Source organism: Phalacrocorax carbo, chromosome Z (genome assembly GCF_963921805.1).
Source record: "Phalacrocorax carbo chromosome Z, bPhaCar2.1, whole genome shotgun sequence".
Classification (NCBI taxonomy): Eukaryota; Metazoa; Chordata; class Aves; order Suliformes; family Phalacrocoracidae; genus Phalacrocorax; species Phalacrocorax carbo.
The window spans coordinates 22,893,013-22,916,667 of record NC_087548.1 but is presented as its reverse complement, the minus strand read 5'-3'; the positions used below and the strand labels follow the sequence as shown (position 1 = coordinate 22,916,667).

Below are 23,655 nucleotides of genomic sequence, written 5' to 3'. Positions count from 1 at the left end.
ACTTGCCTTATGATTTGTCACGAAGGTATCTGAGGGTGGCATGCCTGTAGGCGTGCAACAAGACTGTATAGGAAGAGTAGAGACAAATAAACCTACTGTTATCTGGGCTGCTTGTAGCAAAATGCTTAGCAAGTTGCACAGGTTTTTCTCTCTGAAGGAATAGTTTACTTACTCCAGAAGAGGGTCCGACAGTGAGCTAACTTCCATGCAGGGTGGATGACAGAAGAAGCAGACAGGACAAAAATCTAAGTTACTTGGCTTGACAGACACTCACATAACACCTGCCTGTGAGTAAAGCAGTCTAAAATGTGGTAAGGAGCTTATCAGGCTTATCTGCTCACTCTGTTGAGGATTCTGATGAGACAAATTTGTGTCTTTACTTTCTACGCTATAATTATTGAAGATAACTTCTGTGGACCAAAAATTTTGTGTAACTAAAGACCTGTGACTTGGATGATTTCCTTTAACTTTGTGCAGTGGGATGCATTTCTTACTACTTCATTAATCAAGTTGATTTTTTTTTAATCTATATGGTTTTCATGGAGAATGCGTAAATAACAAAGGGATCCTAACACTCAAAATATAGACATTAATCCCAAGTATGGAGAATTGTCACATCCATACATTATATTTTCATAATACTGCAGATGAATCAATATTAACATTTAAGTGACTTAATTTTTATTCAGCTCTTTCCTTCTGTTTTGGGTAATCTCTACTCTTTAAAAAATGCATGCAAAAATGCCATGTTTTGCCTTTTTTTTTCTTTAAAAGAATTTTTATTTTAACCTTCTTCCTAAAGGACTTTTTATAATATTACCAAGTTTGATAAGGATTTTTTTTGATACTTACCCTGAATCTGCTGGTTGAGGTCACCAGGTCATTTTGCATGTAGTCTCAAAAAAGCTACCATTGTTTATTATCACTATTTAGCAATGACTCTGATGAAATTTTGTGTACTCGTATTAAGAGGTGGCTTATGAAGAGCTGGCTTTTCAGCATTTCTTAAAGCATTAGTTTTACCTTCCTAGATACATGCTTTGCCCTATATGTTATTACATTGTCACCAAAATATTTGATTCAATTACTTTTTTGTTACCCCTTTTTATAAAAATCAAAAGATTTAGTAAGTGAAACTGATCTTTTCAGAAAATTTGACTTTTTCTTAGCATATGAATGGCAGTTCTGTATGCCCCGGTACAGTTTGTTTTTCATGACCTGTGTGGTTTTTATCATATATTTGCATTCATTTTGTTGATTTTCATAATAAAAATCTGACACTGGTAGAGCAGCAGTTCTTTCCTCTCTTAGCATTATCATCGTTTACTAGGAACTGTTGTGACAGGACAAGGGGTAAAGGTTTAGAGGGCATGGTATTGTTGGGTTGACAGTTGGACGTGACGATCCTAGAGGTCTTTTCTGACCTTAATGATTCTATGATTCTGTGATATCAAAATGCTTATCTGGTCAAAAAAAAAATTGTGCCACTGAAGTTAATGTCACAATGTTTTTAGCTGTTGCATTATTCTTTTCAAGGTGAACTGATTAGCAGACTATTATGGGCTTGAACTGGAAGAATTTCACAAGTCAGCCTATATTGAAAATATAACAAAAATTCTTTACTGGTTAAAGTCTCAGGCTTTAATTTATCCGTGCTCTGGAAAGCCTCTATATTGTGTATTCCACTTTGCTGGTGAGTTCTTTACCTGGTTTGTAATGGTACACAGTAACTTTATATATGCCGACTCTCCTGCAACTCTGCTTCTTAATGAAATCAGCTGAGTCAATGGGTGCTATGCTTTGTGCTGAACTTAATACTAGAGAAAGCCAGATAAATTGACATACAGATCCAGAATAGACTTGTTAGCAGATTTCAGATGCATTAGGTGCCTGGTCAGTGTTGAGAAGATCTTTCTCAAGATAGTAAAAGGCATTAAGTAAGTCTAGTGTTGAAAATGTCAGTGCCCATGGACGATCAGGCAAGTATTCAGTTAGGTAAGGACAATATGAAGTAGTAATGATCGTGCATATTTGTGCAGCATTTGGTGTAGTTAATACTTCATAATAACTGGATCTAGAGAAAGCAATAGACAACTGGATTAGTTAGATATAATGTTTTTTTATACTCAGATTAGTCACACAACCTTGCAGTTTCTGCAGTTTTGTTTGTATTCTTTTCAAATGTCTCTGGTATATATTCCTAAAGTAATTGGGGGGCGGTGGGGGTGATTAGTACTTTTTACATAAAGCATGAACATATCATAACAGTTGTAAGGTCTTACCTGGTCCTTTTAAAAGTTATACTGAATATTTATCTTTATTGAACATGATTATATACTTTGTTTTGTAATTTCTTAGTGAGAAAAGGCTAATTTCCATTCTCACTATTTGTAACTCTTAGTGTCTGCTTTCTATCATGGTTGTATTCAGATGAAAAAAGAAAACGGAACCTTCTGCATAGAGTAATAGGGCATAAATGATGCTAGAGCCCCTTTAAATTTTTGCATCTGTTATATTTTGGTGCTCCAAGTCTTCAAAGTACTGTAATATACAAATGTGTGCAGCAGTAGAGGCTCCTTTTTATTACTGAATTGAAATAAATACTATTTCACTGTCAACACATTGTGACATTAAAGTAGTTTAATATTTTATTCTTCCTTCAGAATGGCATCAACTGTGCTAGGGCTAATTTGGGGTATTGTAGAATAGAGCTGTGACAGCAACAGAACTGAGCTTAGGGAAATAAGATCCATAAAAATGTGCAGTGCAATACCTTATCATGTTACTTCCAAGTCTGCCCACACCCTAATCAAATACGCAGTCTTATCACATGTTTTAATGTCATTGAAGTTGCAGCTGGCTTCCATACTGCAGGATTTCCTGTCCAAAAGGGCAAGGGGTCGTTTGAAGTTTAAAAAGTCTTAGTGCAGCATAAAGCATTTAAAAAGAATGGCAAGCAAACGATATATGGCCTGGGCACGCTGAAGTATACAAGCTTGTCTAGAAATCTTTTACATCTCAGTAGAGATCAACACTCTCTTTCCTGCACGTATCTTTTCCTACAGATTTTTGCTTTTCCGTGCAAAATTTTCTTTGCTTTCAGTCACCCGGGAGAAATAGGTTGTTTTAAGGAAGGCTCTCCCGCTTTGTTCTTCCCCCGTGCCCCCGTCCTTCCCCTCCATCCGTCGGTGGGAGAGGCAGGGCAGGATGTGCTGTGTCAGGAGAACCCACCTAGAGGGCCCCCTTGACGCCAGCACAGCCTCTGGCAGGCAGAGCCCTCACCGCAGCCGAGCCCAGTCTGCTGCAGAGTAAGTGCCACGGAGTCCGCAAGTGTCCGGAGCTGCTGCTGGGCGAGGATACAAGAAGCCCGAGGGGTAGGTTGGCAAATCTTGTCAGGGAGGAGGAAGCAAGAGCCTGTTGCCTGCGTTGCTTCTAAAATACACGCCGTCTCTTTAGCTTGGGCTTAAGAATCTTCCCGAGGATATTTACCAGAGCATCAGGAGTGATAACTACTCTCTGTGAGCCGAACTGGGGAAAAAAGGACAGCAGAGAAAGAATGCTTAGGTAACACAGGACTTAAAGCTTTGCTTTCATTTTGCAAGGTACAAATTAATGTACGTGGTTTTACACACAGTATAACCTCAAAATAGAACTAGATTCTGCAGTGAAAGAGTCGATAGCTTAGTCATTTTACTTAAAGGGAGCAGCCAGCCTTATTATGGGGTTAGACAGCAAAAATGAATTTGATCATGATACGATTGTGTCTTATAATGGTATCTAACTGTAGTGGTGACCTATGGAGCGGAAGAAGCATACTTCCTTCCTTCTTTCTTAGTTGAAGAAATAAATCCACAGTACGAAATTCAGAAAGAAGTTTGGGTTTGTAGTACATGGCTATTAAGCATCACCCTGTTCCCTGGGCTTGTAAGAAAGGAAAACTGCATTAAAGTTATCACTGATGAATATGTGTCTAAGAAAGAAGAAAAAGCAATATTCATTTCTGAACATGGGAAAGCAATCTGAAGTTACACATCTCCCCCTAACCACTGATTTGGCATGGATGACAAGAAACTACCTTTTGACTAGCCTTTTCCAACTGTCCAAAATGCTGCATATGAAGATGCTTTAATTCCCAGTCAAAGCACTTGGATTTTTATCAAGGCAAACTGTTGGCATTGTCGTAACATTAGTTTAATGTTTTTTAAGTAGCAAGTGATGCATAAATGGATGGACATATACCTAGAAAACCATGTGAGAAGTCTTTCTTCGGATCCTGGAAATTTTTATTTTTGTGGATTACAGTAATTCTTGCAATAATCCCTGCTGTTAGCTGCTCATGCAGTTGTTCTGGAATGCATCTATGAATGCCATAACAGATAAATCTGTCTGACAAGGAAAACACTGATGCTGGAAGATCTGTGAACATGATGCACGTGAATAATTTCCCCTTTAGGAGGCATTCATGGATATGGTGAGTAATCAATACACATTACAGGTTCTTAAACTCAAAATGCTTGTTTGCAAAATACTGTGGCAACTGACAGATGCTATGTTTTTCCCTACATTAATGTCAAATGAGGACTAACTGGGCTACGAGAAAAATTAAAATCTTGCAGAGATACTAGGATGAAGTAATATGAGTTTGGCACCCCTTTGCCTTTACAAAACAGGCAAGTCACACGAATTGTATTGTTGTTGTCAGGTTTTCTTACATGATAAAAGCCTCCTGAGCAGGGAGATGTATTTTCTTCCTGTGTTAAAAGCACACTTCTTCCCATTTCTTTCTTAGTGTGTCTTGAGGGAAATAATGAAGACATATATTCCCCCTATGATATTGCGTTGTTTGGCCCGGAATTTATTTATTTATATACATTCAAGTGACCTGAAAACGGGAAAAAAATGTTCATTCGTATGATAATTCAGTAATCTTTAGTAAATGCATTTGTGTAGTAGGTTCTCAAATGTGGCTGCTTAGAAGACAATCATATGTCATTCAAATCCCTTTATCATCATTGAAACATGTTTCCTCTTTGAACCACAGGCATCTATATTTCTTGCTCACTGAAAAATCTTTCTCTGTAACTTTCTTTGCAATATAGTGCAGTTAACTTGCTTATAAATTCTACCAGTGGTGGTTGTGTCATGCCTTGCTCCTGATGTTGGAATTAATGTCTTGATTAGTGCTTAATGACTATTATTAGTTAAGGCAAAAATACTTCCCCAGAAAACTCTTGCTTTTTGGGTAAATACTGAGTCTTTCAAAACATTAGAAACAAACATATTATGGAAGCCCATTTAAAAAAAAAAAATGCATTCAAGTTAAGGGATTGGCTTCAGGGTGCACGTTTGTTTGACAGATTTGCCCTTAGTGTGTGTCAGCCTCTGCACGTAAGTGATTTGCAGGAAAACCTGAGAAAGGATCTTCCCTGGGAAATGTGTTGGCGAAGTTCTTTTTATGGTATTTCAAAGTTGTATTTCAGAGACAAAAGCCGAGACCCCGGAGGCTGGCAGCACCGGCGCTGGCGTCAGCCGGGTGTCATCCGTCGGAGGCGCCGGCTGCTCCGCCTGCAGCCAATGGCAGGAGCCGAGAGCCGCCCGTCAGAGCGCGGGGCGGGGGCGAGGCGCCGCCGGCTCCTCTGCTCTCAGCACCCAAATTTTAACGAACAATCAGCAGGCACGCTCTCCTTTGAACGCATCTATTGGGGCTTTTTAATTACGTGTTATTCCACTTTTCCATAAGACCATTTTAGTCTACAGAAAATCCTTTTAGAGCCAACTGCAAACCACATCACCTAAAAAATGAATAATGTGTTCTTGAACGTGTTTCATGCTTTTGTTTTGGTGGTTTATTTAGCAAAGTGTGTTGAAAAGGGTACTGCAGTCCAAACCTAGCAGGAAGACCGTTTCCATTCTCTTCTAAGAATTTGGCCTACTTCTGTTTTTAATAACTTAGAGAAATTATTTTAAGCATCTTTTAACACCCGGGGTTCATCTTCTGACTAAGCGGTTTTCAAATGTGAACCCTGAAGTCTGCTAAAGGGGGTTTGGAGCAAACCGACTGGTTTTTATTTCTCTTCTGTAAGAGGTTGTTACCTGTTTTCCCTGTGTGCTTCTTGCCGGCCCCTTGCTGTCTGCCACAGCACGTCGACCTATTGTCTAGGAAAGACTGGCAGAAGTGTTTGCTGGGAAGATATGTGGAGATAATCATATGTTCTATGTTTACTGTTTTAACCAAATGCAAGCTATACCATGCCTATGTTTGTGCTTACTGAATCATAGACTTTAATTGAGAATGGAAATGTTTTTAGTATGCTGTTGTTCACCTAAACTCTCAGAGAACTGGCAAATTTGCTTATTCATGCTACAGTAGGTCTGTAAGGAGCATTTATGGGTACCAGGATTTTGAGTTGCCTGTCATAGCTTTTGTTTTAGTTCTGAACCTTCCAAATCTATCCATTGCCTATAAGGTATGCCATCCCTTTCTATAAGGTATAAATAGAATTGGCTCAAAGAGAAGTCTTCTATATGTCTATAACCTCCCCTGAAGCTACTTCCAGATGCCCGTTAAAGGATAATAATGAAGATAAGGGAAAGGATATCTTTCATGGGACCCAATTAGTTTTGTGTTTGTTTAATACAAATATTAGTTGATCATCTTTAATCATGTTTCCCGGATGCTGATACATCACATCAAAGGTGTTTTGTGGCCAGCATCACATATATCATAATATTTGTAACTTTTTTATGCATGCAGAACCAAGTATTTCAGAAGTAGGACTAAGAATTTTGTGTACTTTAGAGATGTTGCTTTTCAAAGGAATTTTCTGTGCCTTAGAGACATGTATTATGCCTTCATGTGCTAGTTCCTGCCCATCTCACATGGAATATGGGGAGAAAAAGTCATGGGGGATAAAAAAAAAAAAAGGAACCCTTCTGAAATATAATTTATTGTTTTGAATATCCAGGATTTTAATGTTGTGTAACCAGTCAAGGGGGTGAATGTGTTTTTCATATTTGGTCCTCTATGTGGGTTTAGGGAAAGAATAGCCAAAAAGTGATGGCCCTGAGAGTAGGGTTTGAATGTGAACCCACAAGCTTTTGGAAGTGTAATGAGAATTCCAGTATCTGAACCCTTCTGGTAATGTTGGTAATAGGTAGGAACTGACTACTGGCAAAAAGCAGCTATAAAATATATATGTTCCAGGCAGTATGAATGGGAGCGCAACTATATCAGACATATAGGGTAGCTATAATCTGAATGGACTCTAAATGGCATATAATACTAAGATTGGAGTAGACAAAAAGAAGCATTTCATTTGAAGCTTTTTCAAACAGTTTGGATTGTAGAGAAGCAAATACAAAATATATACAATTAAAGGGGTGCAGTGGTTGGGGTAAGTGATGTCCCAGGTGAGGATAAAGTTAGTCCTAGCAATAGTGAGAAACATTTGTGATGATAATAAGAGGAGGAGTACGATTTTATAACTACTTACACATTATGCACTGTACAACATAAATTGTGTATTAATAATACGCAGCTTACAGCCATTCACAGTGAAAACAATTCTAGAAACATTTACTGCTCCATTATATAACCTAGATTTTCTTTCCATTACATTTTATCTGCCTTTTTGATGCCAAACCAAATAAAGATAAACGTGGTATTCAATTTTGGCTTGCCTAATTCTGTAAACAAATATTGCACATGCCTTTTAGCTTTACCATAGGAAAAATAAATGTGAAAAACCTGTGTTCAAGAATATCTGAATTTAAACCTGTAAAAATTTGAAAATAATCCACATCTGAATACAATAAATCTTCAGAATCAAAAATTTAATCTATGACTGTCCATCCTTTTCTGTCAACATTTGGCCTATTAAGATTGCATGAAATTTAATTTGGTTACCAAGGCAGTGAATGAAGAAAAAAAATCCTTTCTTAGTTCCTTTTTAATCCCACTATATTTACTTCAGTTGATCATTATTGTTCTATATACTTCATCTTGCAAAAGGATGCAGATGCATGGTTATACATGTTATCCTTTAGTTCAGATTAATTTGATGACTAACTAGCTTTTTGAAAAGCACCTTAGTAAATCCCTGAATGAATGCAACTGTTAATAAGCTTCTGTATTCTGTTTTTGGCAGTATTTTAAAACAATGATACTAAATTGTTTATTTGTACATCTTATAGAACCCCAGATGGTTTTCAGTCAGCCAAAAATAGGTTGGCTTTCCATTGTTATGCAGGGCCTTCCATTTTGCAAGAATAGGACAATATGTAACTGTGAAGAAAACTGATGGAAAGTGAAGATCTTAATGTTAATGCATGAAAGAAACGTTTTGTTATGTTCTTAGGACATGAGTCATCTCAGCTCACTAAGGTGTCATGGGGAACTGAGTCTGACCAGTGCTATGCTCTTCTCTTCTAACCCAAACCAGGATGAAATGTTTCATGTAGATATTTACTTGTGTTTGTTCTAGAAAATTTTGTGTATTTTATAGTGGGGGAAGAAAAAACCTTCTTTCTGAACTGCTTTTCAGCACAGTATTTAACTAGTTTTTAGATATTTTATACTTAAGACATTAACATAAAAACTGTTGAGGAATATCTCTGTTATTCCGTTGGAAGTCTGGATTTGAACCTGAATTTGGGGGAAAAAATAATGATTTCTTAAACTAAGAAGAAATCTTTTTAAGACCAAAGAATTTTGTTTAATCCTCTGTGGCCAGTAGATTTTCACAGTACTGCTAAGTATGAAAGGTCACCTTGTTCCCTGTATTCTTATGCTCAGTGACAGGTGTTACTTTCCTTCAGGCACTGTTGAAGTTTATCGCTCAAGTTAGGATGAGCGTAGTAAGATGTAGTAAGATACTGAATGAAACAGTTTAATTTTAAGGTATCTATTGCCTTTTCCTTTATATTTCTGACACCTTATCTGCCTGGTGGCACCTAACCAACATTCAGCATGCTGAATATCAGTGAAGAGATTAAAATATTTCTACTATTTGCAAATAGGGCAAGGGTTTATTTGTTCATAATTTATATTAGCAGTGCTTTAACTTTCTGTAATGTTTCCATGTCAAAAGCTGAAAGTTCTCCAGATACACTAGTCAGCTAAGCCTGACAACACCTCTTATGGGTAGGTTAAATTTGTATCTGTATATGTAAATTACATCCCTCACCACTGAAGTGCTCTATAGTCTTCCACACAATAGTTATGGCACTTTTGCATGCAAAACTTCTGCACAGGCAAGATAATTTAACTGTATGAGCTAATGTAAACTGTCATTGCTCACTTTGTGTGTCCTAGACAGGTAAGTATCCTGTTGGGACTTTAACCTGTTGTTCCAGAATAATAAGATCATTTACCCTGTGTTTTCAGATAACTAATATACTCACCTTAATATTACTGCAACTGGTTAAAATCAAACATTTTTTACCTTTGACGTGTGGGATCTTGCCAAGGCCTGCCTTTTGTCCTCAGTGTATGATCTGTAAATGAAGTTATTTCATATCTCTGTCCTTTGGATGTGCTACCTGTTTTGTTCCTTTGGACTGAAAACACTTTGAAACACTATGTCTCATTAGAAGTAGAGTACATCTTTTAACCAGTCATTTTCAGGCTACATTAGAGCCAAGTTATTTCTTGAAGGATCATATAAAAAAATTCACAAAAAGTCTTGCTGTGTCTGGATATAATCCTGATTTATATATTCTTGGAAACCCATGCCACAATAATAGAACTAAATTGAAGCTTCTTCCACTCATAAAGCACCTGTTGAGTGTTCATGCATTTCCTCTACAGTGTCTTCACTCTTATCTGCTTACAAAGAGCCATCTTCTTTTCTCTGGGAAGTGTTAATCCATACCTGCACTTTGACTCAGCAAAAATTACCCTACTTGTCTACCTCTTAAACAATAGTTTAATAATGAAGAAAAAAAAAATTATTATTACATTAAATGTCTTAATTAAATATTACTTATTATTTATGCTGTTTCATTTATAAAACAGGTTTACTTGACATCCACATATTTGGCATTCAGAGACAACCAAAGAATTGTCCAGGTCTATACATGAAGTTTTATTATTTTGTTTGATATTTTCACTATAATATTTGTGGGCAAGAATTGTAGAGGGAGAGGAGAGGAAAACCACTAAAAATATCGGAAGCTGACAATTACAAAACTGAAGAATGCTGGTCATCAAGTATAATTTACAGCTTATCATAGTTTCATCTCTTTAAAACAGAAATAGTTAGGTTTCACTTGTACACTATGCTAAATGACAATTTAAATGGTAATATTAATTCAATATTTTCTGCTGAAACCTTAACTGAATACATGATGTTTTGTTTTGTTCTGTTTTATTACTGGATTAACTCTAATAATAGCAGAATGATTTAAGATATTTTTCATTTTAGCCTTTAAAAAATAAAAGAATATTTCGAGTAAAAAAGTAAAAGCTACTGGTCAGTAGCTGTTAATATGCAGAATAATTTTCCTTGTGTGACTCACTCCATGGAATTAGCAAAATGGAGCACACAAAATAAAAACTTTGAAAGGAGTGGATAGAACGAAACACAGCATCTGAAAAAGGAATGAATAATTTTGCTTAGGAGACTTGTAAGCATTTTTAAGTGTGTGATCCATTTATATTATAAAACATTTATAAATATTAACAGAAGGAAGGGGTGTTTATTTCTCTACTTTTAGAACTGGCTAAGTTGATATTCCTAGATTGCCTTGAGAACTTATTACTGTTTCTAAAGATCAGTATGGGAAAATGGTATGAAAATTAGTATTTTGCCCTATTTAGGCAGTAATCCTTTTCTGTTGAGAACTGATTAAAACAATTGCCTGAATATTAAAGATATTCAACCACTGGAAAACTATACTGAGTATACATGAGTCTCAAAATCAGCTATCTGAAGGGAACTGTTCCTTTTGGTTCTAGTTAGCTTAGTAATCTCTCAAAAGGATGATCTCTAGTCTTCTTATATCACAACTTTTAATTCTACAGAATTACTTTATTCAGTAATTTTACAAGAAATGAGGAAGGTTTTATTTTTTTTCTGAAGTAGCATGGCTTCATATTTTCAATTGTCTGAAGCAATTGGTTTAGAATGTATTATTTAGTATTTTCCCATTTTTATTGGGTTACTTTGAAATGAAAGATGACAGTTTATCCCTTCAGGAAAACAGGTAAGTCTTACTGACTTTAACCCTTTCCATCTGCAATGAAATGTAGCTCCTGATTTAATGATTTTTATATACCACTTATCAAATTCATAATTTAAGCCACTAACAAATGGTTTTTGATATTTTATCAGAAATACAGACATATTTTAAATATGTTAGTAGCTGTTAGTAGCTAAGGATTAAATCGCTTACCTGTGTTTATCCTGTAGATGTAATTCTAACAGAAAGTCTGAGTGTCCTTCACAAGTTGTTGGGCTTGACACAACAGTTATTTAGTGAAATTCTAAGGTCACTTGTATGCCTAGTTGAACAATCACATAATCTTTAGTACATTTCAGGAAAAATGGTATTCCACATTGTGTCATAACATTTTATACTGCATTCCTTTCACATGTCTTATTCCATGTTATTACTGGATTAATTTTTCTTTACAAATTCATTGGAACAGATTTTAAAGAGTGAGTTCCTAAACCATCAGTTTTGTAAGAGTGATTTGTTTTCTGGTGATGTGAATCCACCTTCTGTTATTCACAAGCAATTTAAAGTTTTCAGAGCTTAACTTCATTTGAACTGGAAAAAATGCAGCTCATTTGTAAGATACCCTGCATATTCAGAACTGGGCAAGACCTTCAAAGTAAAGTAGCCTTTCTGGTTACAGTAGAAGCATCAAGCACAGAAGGTCATATACCCCAGTGATACATGTGTCTGGATACTAGGAAAAAAATGTTTCAAAAGTTGGTTTTGTTTGCCTTTGTATCCAGCTATATTCTCTGTAGGCAAGTCATACCTTCAGGGAAATGAATAAGATTTTAGTTATCAAACGATGAATTACAGTGTTATTTTCATTTAGTATACAACTAAATACTTGAGACATATTAAAAGTAGCAGGTTAATTGTGTTTTTGACTGCTGTTTTAATGGGAAAATTTGGTTTTGTGAATCTGGATTTTAGCTGTTATGATATTGACCAAGTGTTGACCAGTTAAAAATCATCTTAACATGTTGAAGTCTAAGATTTTTATGCCTCTTACACCAAGTGTGAATTTTGTTTTCATGTGGATTTAAGAATGCTATCTTCCAGTATTACTTTTTTCGATAATTCATCTTTAATTGGGTAATTTTAATAATTGAAAAAGTAATGATATGCATCATCCATACCCAGTCTCAGAACTTCAGACAAAGAAACAAGTATCCTGTCACATTCACTATCTAGATACATTCAGAAATATATGGAAATCAATGCTCAACTGAACTAAAATGTATGTATTAAGGAAAAAAATGGGATTTTAATAGGTTGGATTTAGTACATTGTGAAATAATGATATATGTATCATGCCATCCTCCAATGGCAGAATTATTTACGAAAAAATACTGGTGTGAGGACTTAATATATTTAGCATTGCATTTGATTGCATCCATTCACCAGCTTATTTATATTTAGGCATCTAAATAATAATTTAGACTTCCAACTACAGACACTTTAATTTATTTTAATTCTTAAACTCAGATAGACGTATTTTATCCAATGTTTTTCAGCTCATGGAGGATCTGAGAATTTGCAGCAACTTCCTGAAGTCAAATTGTCACTCCAATGTTTCCTACCCATTATAAAACACCATTTCATGCAACAGAGCTCATGACATAACTGCCCTAACAAACACGGCCTACAACTGCTATTGAGTTCTCATGTTTTGCCTTTCCTTAGTATATTAATTTGGAAATACTGGGTCTGAAACTTTACAGACATTCCAAATTAACCACACCATTTCATTTTATTGCACTATATTTGGCTCCTGTGTATGTGCTACTATATGACACTGTTTTTCATCAGGCATCCCATCATGTCATCTTTGTAGTGTCTTACCTCCTACAAGTCTCCAAATAAAACAAAGAAGCTGTGGTAATCAGGCACAAAAATGATGACAGAATAGTTAGTTTCCAAACAGGTCATAAACCAAACAGGCACAGTGAAATAAAAATAATCCTTTTCCCCATCTTGTACTTAGAGTATTGAGGTATGGAGAAATTTAAACCTGGGAGAAAAGTGGAAGATAAATTCCTTGAATGATAGGGTCATGTCATACAGAAAAGCTCATTTTCCTGTACAGGCCAAGAGATACCCAGCTCTACATCCATTTTTTTTAAAATGTACTTTCAGGCCTCCCACATTTCTTGCTGTTTGTCTTTAATGTTGTGAAAGAGTAGTTTTCTTGACTGTACTTTAACAGAGGGATCTTGAAATCAAGATTTGGTGAAGGTTGCCAATGAACAAATACCTTTTTTTTCCTGTTGCTGTTTAGGATTTTGATCTTAAGTGTCCTTTGAATGCTTTTCAGGGTAAAAGTATAGTGGCAACTGTGCAGTTCCACCAGAGAATTTCCAAGCCCTTTGTATAATTGCTATAGAAAGTGGTCTTTCCCTCTTGCAATATCTGTACCAGACTGACCTGTCCCTTGGAAGTATAATAATCCTAGGAATTGCCCAGAGAAGGAGAAGAGTTAAAGATTGCTGGGATTTTTTTCCTTAATCCCTTATTGTGTGTTGGGCATTCCTTATCTGGAATGTCCAACACACAAACACTGAAATTACCCTTTCCAAAATCACACAGATTATAATGGGGGGATTAGACTGGGACATTACACCATCTTTATTTGTTAGAAAGCTGTAGCTGGATAAAAAGACAGTTGAAGTCCTATGTTGGTCATCTATATAATAAACAGCTTGAAGTTTTAAATGCTGTGATGCTTAAATTATTGCAGCATATGTTGGTAAGCTATATACTGTACAGTATCTTCAGCAAGAGTGGAATCTCTATGCACTGTATACTCCTCACAGCCTAATCATATTTCTTCATGTAGGATTTTTTTCATGTATATCGTGTAGGATATTTCTTCATGTAGCATTTTGCAAGTAGATGTGGCTTGTGGTGAAGTAACTGCTACAGGGAATACCACAGTAACAAAAAAGTGTGCATGCTGAGCTGCAGCTGAGCTAATATATGGCTATTTATGGCAACCAAGCAGGAATCAGAGATTAAGTCATAATACAGTAGGGATTGTACCAGCTAGAAGCTCACTTGCTTGTTCCATGAAGTAGAAGAAGGATTTTAGCGATGAAGATTTAGAGCATTGTTTATCCCCTGCAAAGTGAATATGAATAAAAGTTTATAATAAAAGTTATGAGTTTATTGCATAATGTACATTTTTGAACCACCAGTTCATACAATCCGACAATAAGATTGGATACTCAGGCAATTGTTTTATTAATTATACAATATTAGAAAAAATTCTGTGAGGCAAAATGAATCTACTTCCTAAAACAGAATACATAACAATGCATCAGGATATACCTTTAGAACCTTTGTTTTAGAGAAGATCTGATCAGATAGGTAGTGGCATCTGTATTAAAAAAAGAACCACTAAGGAAAATAAACATATGGGGTATTAACTGCAAGAATTTCAATTTTTGTCTTTGCATCCTTTGCTGAAATTTTCATTGTTGCTGTCTCCCACTCCCCACAAAAGGACTGCTCATTTCCTTATTCAGTACTTTTAAAAAAGGTTTTGATACTTGGAAAATATAAAATACATCAGCAACACTTGTGACTGAGTCTAAGTTCACCACTTTCCTGAAATGCCATTTGGTTTCCGTCTATTAATAAGTATTTTACTGGGTATTAATCAGGGGAACAGGTGCAGAATGCTGCACAGGAAGAAGTGCTTTAGGACCCTCATTTGTGTATATATAACTATTTATCGATGAGATAATTTTTTTCCTGGTTTCTTAAAGCAATGAGGGGTACATGATCAAACAAATCTGTTTCCCCTTTCATAGCTTTGGAACCTGTTGTCTGATTCCAACCAAATTTTAGAGAACAGAAGTTTTAAAACTTATGTTATTTTTAAAAAGTGTTGGTTAGAAAGTGCCTTCAGTTTGTGCTCCCCCTGAGGAAAGGATTTCTCTGTCCTGGCAATGCAGCTTCTGGCAGTGGCTGGCCAGGCAAAGCTCTTGCAGAGCTTGCCGAGAGCTCAGTGCTTCTTGTCTCCTGTACCCTCAAACTGAGTATGTGCAGATGGGTCACTGGAGAGGGAGGTGGCTAAGCTTCACGTTCTTCTTGCAACAACTTAACTGTTGCAATTTGGATGCCCTGTGAAAATGAAGCCAGTGAAGTCTGTTACATACATGTGGGTATAGAAACAGTAGAGTCAAAGTATCGTCCATGCAGACATGTTCAGGACAGAAACACAGACAGAATGGGGTTCACAGTAATGATGAACCCATATCTCTGTTAGCCAGACTTTAAGTGTCCTGTGCCATGAAGAAAGAGCAAATGTACTTGCATGTCTAGAAAAATAAGGAAGACATCTGGTGTTCTGAATCTCATGGGATCCTGCATGAAAAACACATTGAATATTAGAACTGTAGAATGGTTTGGAAGGGACCTTTCCAGGTCATCTAGTCCAACACATCTGCAATGAGCAGGGACATCTTCAACGAGATCAGGTTGCTCAGGTACCTGCCCAACCTGACCTGGAACATTTCCAGGGATGGGTCATCTACCACCGCTCTGGGCAACCTGTTCCAGTGTTTCACCACTCTCATCTTAAGAAATGTCTTCCTTATATCTTGTCTGAATCTACCTTCTTTCAGTTTAAAACCATTACCCCTTGTCCTGTCACAACAGGCCCTGCTAAAAAGTCTGTCCCCATCTTTCTTGTAAGCCTCCTTTACGTATTGAAAGGCCACAATAAGGTCTCCCTGGAGCCTCCTCTTCTCCAGGCTGAACAACCCCAACTCCCTCAGCGTGTACTTGTAGGAGAGGTGCTCCAGCCCTCGGATCATATTTGTGGCTTCCTCTGGACCCGCTCCAACAGGTCCATGTCTTTCCTGTTCTGAGGGCCCCAGAGCTGGATGCAGCACTGCAGGTGGGGTCTCACCAGAGCGGAGCGGAATAGAGGGGCAGAATCACCCCCCTTGACTTGCTGGCCATGCTTCTTTTGATGCAGCCCAGGATACGGTTGGCTTTCTGGTCTACAAGCTCAGATTGTTGGCTCATGTCCAGCTTTTCCTGCATCAGTACCCCAAGTCCTTCTCCACAGGGCCGCTCTCAATCCATTCATCCCCCAGCCTGTATTGATAGTGGGCATTGCCCTGACCACGGTGCAGGACCTTGCACTTGGCCTTGTTGAACCTCATGAGGTTCCCATCCCTCAGGTGTGTCAACCACTCAGCTTGGTGTCATTTGCAAATTTGCTGAGCGTGCACTCAATCCCACTGTCTATGTCATTGATGAATATATTGAACAGAACTGGTCCCAGTTCGGACCCCTGAGGGACACCACTCATTACTGATCTCCACCCAGACATTGAGCCATTGACCACTACTCTCTGGATGCAGCCGTCCAGCCAATTCCTCATCTACCAAACAGCCAATCAAATCTATATCTTTCCAATGTAGAGAGAAGGATATTGTGGGGGATGGTGTCAAAGACCTTAGGGAAGTCCAGGTAGGTGACATCGGTAGCTCTTACCTTGTCCACTCATGTAGTCACTCCATCACAGAAGGCCACTGGATTGGTCAGGCAGGACTTGCCCTTGGTGAAGCCATGCTGGCTGTCTCAGTCTCTCCCTGTCCTCCATGTGCCTTAGCATAGCTTCTAGGAGGGTCTGTTCCATGACCTTCCCAGGCACAGAGGTGAGGCTGACAGGTCGGTAGTTTCCAGAGTCCTCCTTTCTACCCTTTTTAAAAATGGGTGCAGTATTCCCTTTTCCAGTCACTGGGGTCTTCATGTGGATGCCATGACCTTTAGGAAGCTAGAATCAAGGATTTTTATGCAAAACTTTTATGAATTGATGCAGTTTAATTTTCAGGAGAAAAATATTAGATTTCATTTAATTCTTTTTGTTTACATTAGAAGGCAGAATAGGGAAGTAAATTGTGTAGGGAATACAATGTGTTTGGCAATATTTTTTGTTACTGCAGAGGTTTTTAACTACTGAACAGAATTCCTCATGCACTGTGAAATTAAATGGCAAATGTCAGAGAATTTTTGTGTTCTAGATATATACTTGCAATGACGGGAGATGGTTAGCTACACAGTTTAAAAGGATTATTGTTTACAAACCCCAAATATTAGAAAAGTTACTCTTGATGAAGATGTGCTTTAGATGGTAAAAAGAAATGTCATGCTTGTGGATCCTTTAACAATACAGAGGTTTAAAGCAAGTTAAACCAACATCTGCTATGCAAATTTATATACAGTTCTATTGGATTTTCTAATGCTTCTCTGTTAGAGCTGTGTTGGCAAAATAGAAAAAATCAATGGGGTTTAATTGGTCACTTGCACCTTCAGGCTGGAAATTAGAGTACTCCTAAACTCTTTCAGACAAGGGAAGCTCTGGAACAGCCTTCCAATAGCATATTCGAGAAAAGAATGAAAATAATTGACTGTTGCATGGTAAAAATAGCTGTAAAAAGCGTTGTATGATGCGGAGCCTGTGACAGGAGGGCAACTACACTGTGTCACCGGGAATATCCCTTCTACTTTTTAGTTTCTTTCTGGTGAATGAATTAATTTAACTACATTTTGGTTTGTTTTGGTTGTTGGTTTTTTTTGGTCACTCTGGGTGTTTAAAGCATCTTTGGATGTATTTCTTAAAGATAATTCCAAATTATGTTCTGTGGGTTATTTGTCTGTAATGACTAAGTAGTACTGCCTCTCATTTCTGAGGACTAAACTTTGGGAATAACGGGGCTGTGGTAGAATTGCTTTAGCAATACAACTGGTATATTTCAAATATTTTCTGTATTGTATCTGTAACATAAGTAATATGTAGAATGTGTAAATGTAATTTTTAAGTATATTTTCAATTATCTTTGATACCCATTTGAGTTCTTTCATTCTATTTTCACTATTAATGTTGTCTTTTCGAAATAATGTATTCATTGTTTATCTGTCTGAAAATAAATTGCTAAGGATCAGCTACTTTTCTGAAAGTTACTGAAACAAGGAAAGAGAGATTGATGCAATCATCAAGAAAATAGATTATTAATCTAATAATAGATTCAGGAAGATAGTTCAAAAAGTCATTTAAACCTCTGAAAATGTGATTGATACTGGTGGAAAACTTTCGTACCAAGTTATCTAACCTCATTTTAATAAATAATGCATTCTTTGAAAATGAAGCAATTGCAGTAGTAATTTTGTCTTAAATTGAATCATAGAATCACAGAACAATTTGGGTTGGAAGGAACCTTAAAGATCACCTAGTTCCAACCCCCCTGCCATGGGCAGGGACACCTTCCATTAGATCGGGTTACGCAAAGACCCATCCAATCTAGCCTTGAATGCTTCCCCAGAGGGGCCATCCACAGCTTCTCTGGGCAACATATTCCAGTGTCTCACCACCCTTACAGTAAAGAATTTCTTCCTAATATCTAATGTAAATCTACTATTTTCCAATTTAAAACCATTATTCATCATCCTATCATGACATGCCCTTGTAAAAAGTTCCTCCCTAGCTTTCTTGTAGACCCCCTTCTGGAAGGCTGCTATAAGGTCTCCCCGGAACCTTCTCTTCTTCAGGCTGAAGAACTCCAACTCTCTCAACCTGTCTTCATATGGGAGGTACTCCAGCCCCCTGATTATAGAATTACATAATCATAGAATGTCCTGAGTTGGAACAGACCCACAAGAATCGTCAAGTCCAGCTCCTGTCCACACATAGGACAGCCCCAAAATTCACACCATGTCTCTGAGGGTGTTCTCCAAATGCTTCTTGAATATCGTCAGGCTTGGAGCCATGACTGCCTCCCTGGGGAGCCTGCTCCAGTGCTCCACCACCCTCTGGGTGGAGAACCTTTCCCTAATATCCAACCTAAACCTCCCCTGGCACATCTTCCTGCCATCCCCTCGGGTCCTGTCATCGGTCACCAGAGAGAAGAGATCAGTGCCTGCCCCTCCTCCTCCCCGTGTGAGGAAGCTGCAGACCACAATGAGGTCTGCCCTCAGTCTCCTCCTCTGCAGGCTGAATAAACCAAGTAACTTTAGCCACTCCTCACATGGCTTCATCTTTGTGGTCCTCCTCTTTCTTGTGCTGAGGGCCCCAAAGCTGGACGTAGTACTCAAGAGAGCAGAGGGGAAGAATCACCTCCCTTAACCTGCTGGTCATGATTATTTTGGTGCAGCTCAGGATACAGTTGGCTTTCTGGGCTGCTAGTGCACATTGCTGGGTTATCTTGAACTTCTCATCCACCAGTATCCCCATGTCCTTCTCGGCAGGGATGCTCTCAAGCCCTTCATCCCCCAACCTGTACTGATATTGGGGTTTGCCCTGACCATGGTACCTTACACTTGGCCTTGTTGAACCTCATGAGGTTCACATGGGCCCACCTCTCAAGCCTGTGAAATTGCTCTTCCCTTATCCACCAATGTAGTAATCCCATCGTAGAAGGCCATCAAAATTGTCAGGCATGATTTGCCCTTAGTGAAGCCATGTTGGCTTTCACTAATCTCTTCCTCATTTCCATATGCCTTAGTATAGTTTCCAGGAGGATCTGCTTAATGTTCTTGCTGGGCACAGAGGTGAGACTGACCAGCCTGTAGTTCCCTGAGTCTTCTTTTTTTCAATTTTTAAAAATGGGGGTTACGCTTCCCATTTTCCAGTCACTGGGAACTTCACCAGACTGCCATGAGTTTTCAGATATGATGGATGGTGTCTTACCAACTTCATCTGCTGGTTCCCTCAGGACCTGCAGATGCATCTCATCAGGTCATGTGGACTTGTGCACCTTCAGGTTCCTTAGATGGTCTTGAACCTGATCTTCTCCTACTGCATGAATAGTTTCAACATGTAAAAACGTAGTGGATAGGAGGTAGTAATTCTGTGCTGGAGCAAGTTGCCAAGCTCAAATGGGAGTTTATGGTTTTGATGGTATTCTCATCTACCAAAAATATCACCAAGGATGCAGAGACTTGGCTTTTAGTTTTCTCCCATTCCATAGTCTTGTAGAATGACCTAAATGATAGGCCACATCGTAATCTTATGTGTCTTTATTTTTGTCCTTTTATCTGAGCTGTTATATTTTATATAGGATGCTCTCATACTAGTTCTATATCAAGGTGAATAGGGCAATTTGCAAAGAGCAGAAGCAATTAAATATAGATCCTATTGTCTCATGGCTGAGCTGTTTAATAAATTATGATGCCCCCAGCAGCAGCTTCTTATCTCAATAGGTTTTTCATCTCAGTGAGAAAAACAGATTAAAAATAATTTATGAATAATCAAAATAGATTTTAATTTTTTTTAATAAGATAGCCAGCTGAATCAAAAACCTAGTTACTTCATCAGCATTATTTGCAAACTTCTTTTCCATTTTCCTTGTTAGATTATACTGTAATCTTTTAATAGAGAGGAATTGTATCTCATTGGGATCAAAGAACTAGCACACAATCAAGCACAACTGCTTTCTTCAATTGAGTATAACTTTAATGACAACTTTCAGTTTAACTGTGCTGTGTAATTCTAGTATTTCAACCTGGTCTGTTATGAAATGTCTATGAAATAGTCTTAATATAATAATCTATTAAGTATAAAGTATACAATGTGCTTAATTTCTATGTATTACAGGTCTAATACTTCTATTATTTCTGCTGAAGATTCTCAGTACTGTACTGTGTTCCCAGACAAAATATATCTTTCTGAAATTTCTGATTTCTAATATTTTTCAATAAACTAAGTAACTAAAAGAAATATAGTAGGCTTTTTTGCTAATATGCTAAATAGATATTACCAGCCTAGATATCTCTCACTGACAACCTAATTTTCTCTTATATTATTCATGGCTTATTTGGGTGGAAGTTTATACCACTTTAGTTCCTTTGTGCATATTCTGTCAGGAGCCATAGTGTAATATCTTAAATATGGTGACAGGCATACTAGTCTTTTTCTGTCTCATTCAATTATATTAATAGCTACTATTTCTGTTTCATTTGAATTTGGCAATACCTTAAAATGTTTTTGCTTTTCCTTACTGTGGACAAAAGATAGCTTGATGTTTTAAAAGAGGTTTGTTCAAATTCCAGATAACTTTCCAAGCATGTAATTTGTGCCATATTTAAGAATGCTTTCACCTTTTTTATTTCTTCTGTGATGTCTGGTACATTTGTTGCTTATTTGCATTTTAGTTCACTTTCTACAGTTATTTTCAATACTTCCATGGTGATATTGTCAGTTATTTATATTTCCTATGAAATACTTATATCTTTTCTTCATAAGACAAAATTGGTACCTCAGCTGAATTTTTTGTATATTGTTCTTGCTGCACATCTTGCTGTAAGCATTATAGACCACTGATGCTAATACATGAAATAGTGACTATTGCTGGAACCTAATAAAGAATTTTCTATCTTAAAATTTTTAAGGGTAGTGGATTCCTGAGAATATGTTTTCCAGAAATGATATGCTAGCAAATCTATTACCTTCTTTTCTTGTTTTTTTTTTTTAATCAAGTTGTAATTTCTTTAGCAGAAGTTTCAGAAAACTTATTTCATTATTTTTTTCCACATAGCCTACTTCTGTGTTAGACTGTGACTATAAATATCAGAAAGTTTCTATTGAAATACATTCTCATTGGTGAGAAGAAGCAGGCTTTTAGTACCCAGTATGGCTTTTTAGCTCTATATGTGATTAATAGGTCAGTTCTGAGTTCTCTTAGTACTATTTCAGTGCCTCATAATCCAGCTCTACTGTAGCTAATTTCATTGAGACGTCAGCAGCTATTATTCTCACTATCGTTATTGGTATCACTCTTAAGGACCCACATGACTGCTTTTCTCTTTCGTTAGTCCTAATGATATCATTAACTTTGCAACACATCAGACACCTGTTTCAGTGTTATTAGACTTCACTTCTACTGTGTCATGATTTAACCCCTTGACTCTTACATTCACATCTTATTAAAAAGAGAATCATGTGCAGATTTTTGGAACTAAATTTTTAAAAAAAGAGGCCTGTGTTCTCATCACAGTTGGGCAGAAACAAACAAAAAATCCAGCCAAAGTAATTTAACACCATTGATCGCATTAACTACAGGATAATTTTATGGATCTGCCAACAAGATAAAAGGGTACATTTTTACAAGGAATATAAGGATAATTAAAATCTTCCATTGCAAATGGTCTTTTGTTTTCTACTAGATATGAATCTGTTTTGACTGAATATTAAATAGAATTCTAATTTGGAGTGGTTAAAAGATAGCGGAGACAGTGAAAACCTAAAAACTCAATATATTTTTACGGGAAAGCTTGATCAAGTTAAGAAAGTAATGGGATGATGATGCTCCAGAAGTTTTCTAAAATCCTGTTAGATTCTAACAAGTAGGAAATGTGGGTAACTGGAAAATTGTGCCAGTGTTAAAAAAATCACATGCAGAAACACAATAAAATAGCTGCTGTCTCTGATAGACTTCTGTTGAGAGAAATTATCTCAAAAGATACATGTCAAATGCTGTAATTGTAGGAACAAAGAACTCTGCATACTTGTTTTTTATATCATCTAACAAAAGTAATTTTTGACAATTTAAATAGCTCTTTCATTTCTAGTGGCAGCAATGAAAACCTGTGTCAGAGCTCTCAAATAGCCTACTTAAGTGTCTTTCAAAATTTAAGGTAATTTGTTCAGTGATTCTACAGAATCACTGTAGAATCTTCATACTGAGATTTTTTGATTGGGTTTTGTTTTGTAATTATAAAATGATTAAACATCATCTAATGCTTCACTTTGCCTTCCCCCTTCTTTTTCTCTAGGAACTGCTTACAGGTTTCAAGTCAATGTTCAGGTCTTTGGCATTTAATTCTTTCTTTTTAAGGGTATGTAAATACGTATTGCCACAGTCATTGCTTATACTCAGCCTTGCATACACATGATCATGCCTTTCTAGACACTGGCACTGCTGAACACAGAGCAACATGCTGGGACAGATTGGGGAAATTTAGAAAGAATGACCTTGGTTTTCCTGTGTCTGCCTACAGTCTGTATTTTAGGTTCATTAATATCCATTTTAGAAAACTTTTTGGTTTTGTTAGCCTCTTCTTCCCCAGATGTGTGGGGCAGGTTTCTCCCACTTTTTCCTTTCACTGCGATTTCTTTCTTATCTGAAACCTAATCTAATGAAATCAAGATGCTTGAATGAAAAATCTTGGTTAAAAAAGTGGGAATCTAAAATAATCCAGATCCCCTACCTTCCCCTACCCCACAAAATGCTACTTTACCTTTGCTTAGTCAAAAATTCAGGTATTTGTTTATTTTTTTTTAATAAACTACAATAAATCGTCACTTGCTGGCACAAGAGATTGATTTTTGGAACCAGTGAAATAATCAATTTCTAATTTTAGAAAGTAGAGACAGAAGTCAAAGACAGCTGAACCTGCTAAATGACTGTCAAAGTCAAGCCA

At 37.0% G+C, this 23,655-nt stretch overlaps 1 protein-coding gene across 4 annotated transcripts in view; it reads left to right on the top strand.

The window, feature by feature from the left end:
• PDE4D (phosphodiesterase 4D) overlaps window positions 1-23,655 on the top strand; it is a 367,272-nt gene that overhangs the window by 69,416 nt on the left and 274,201 nt on the right. The window contains exon 1 of one of the 4 annotated variants that reach the window (XM_064437863.1): window positions 3,278-4,471. The exons of the other annotated variants lie outside the window; for them this stretch is intronic. Within the exon in view, the coding sequence (XP_064293933.1) occupies window positions 4,425-4,471 (47 nt within the window). The 5' untranslated portion in view covers window positions 3,278-4,424. Of the gene's footprint in view, window positions 1-3,277; window positions 4,472-23,655 lie in introns of those variants that run through there. 4 annotated transcript variants of the gene reach the window in all.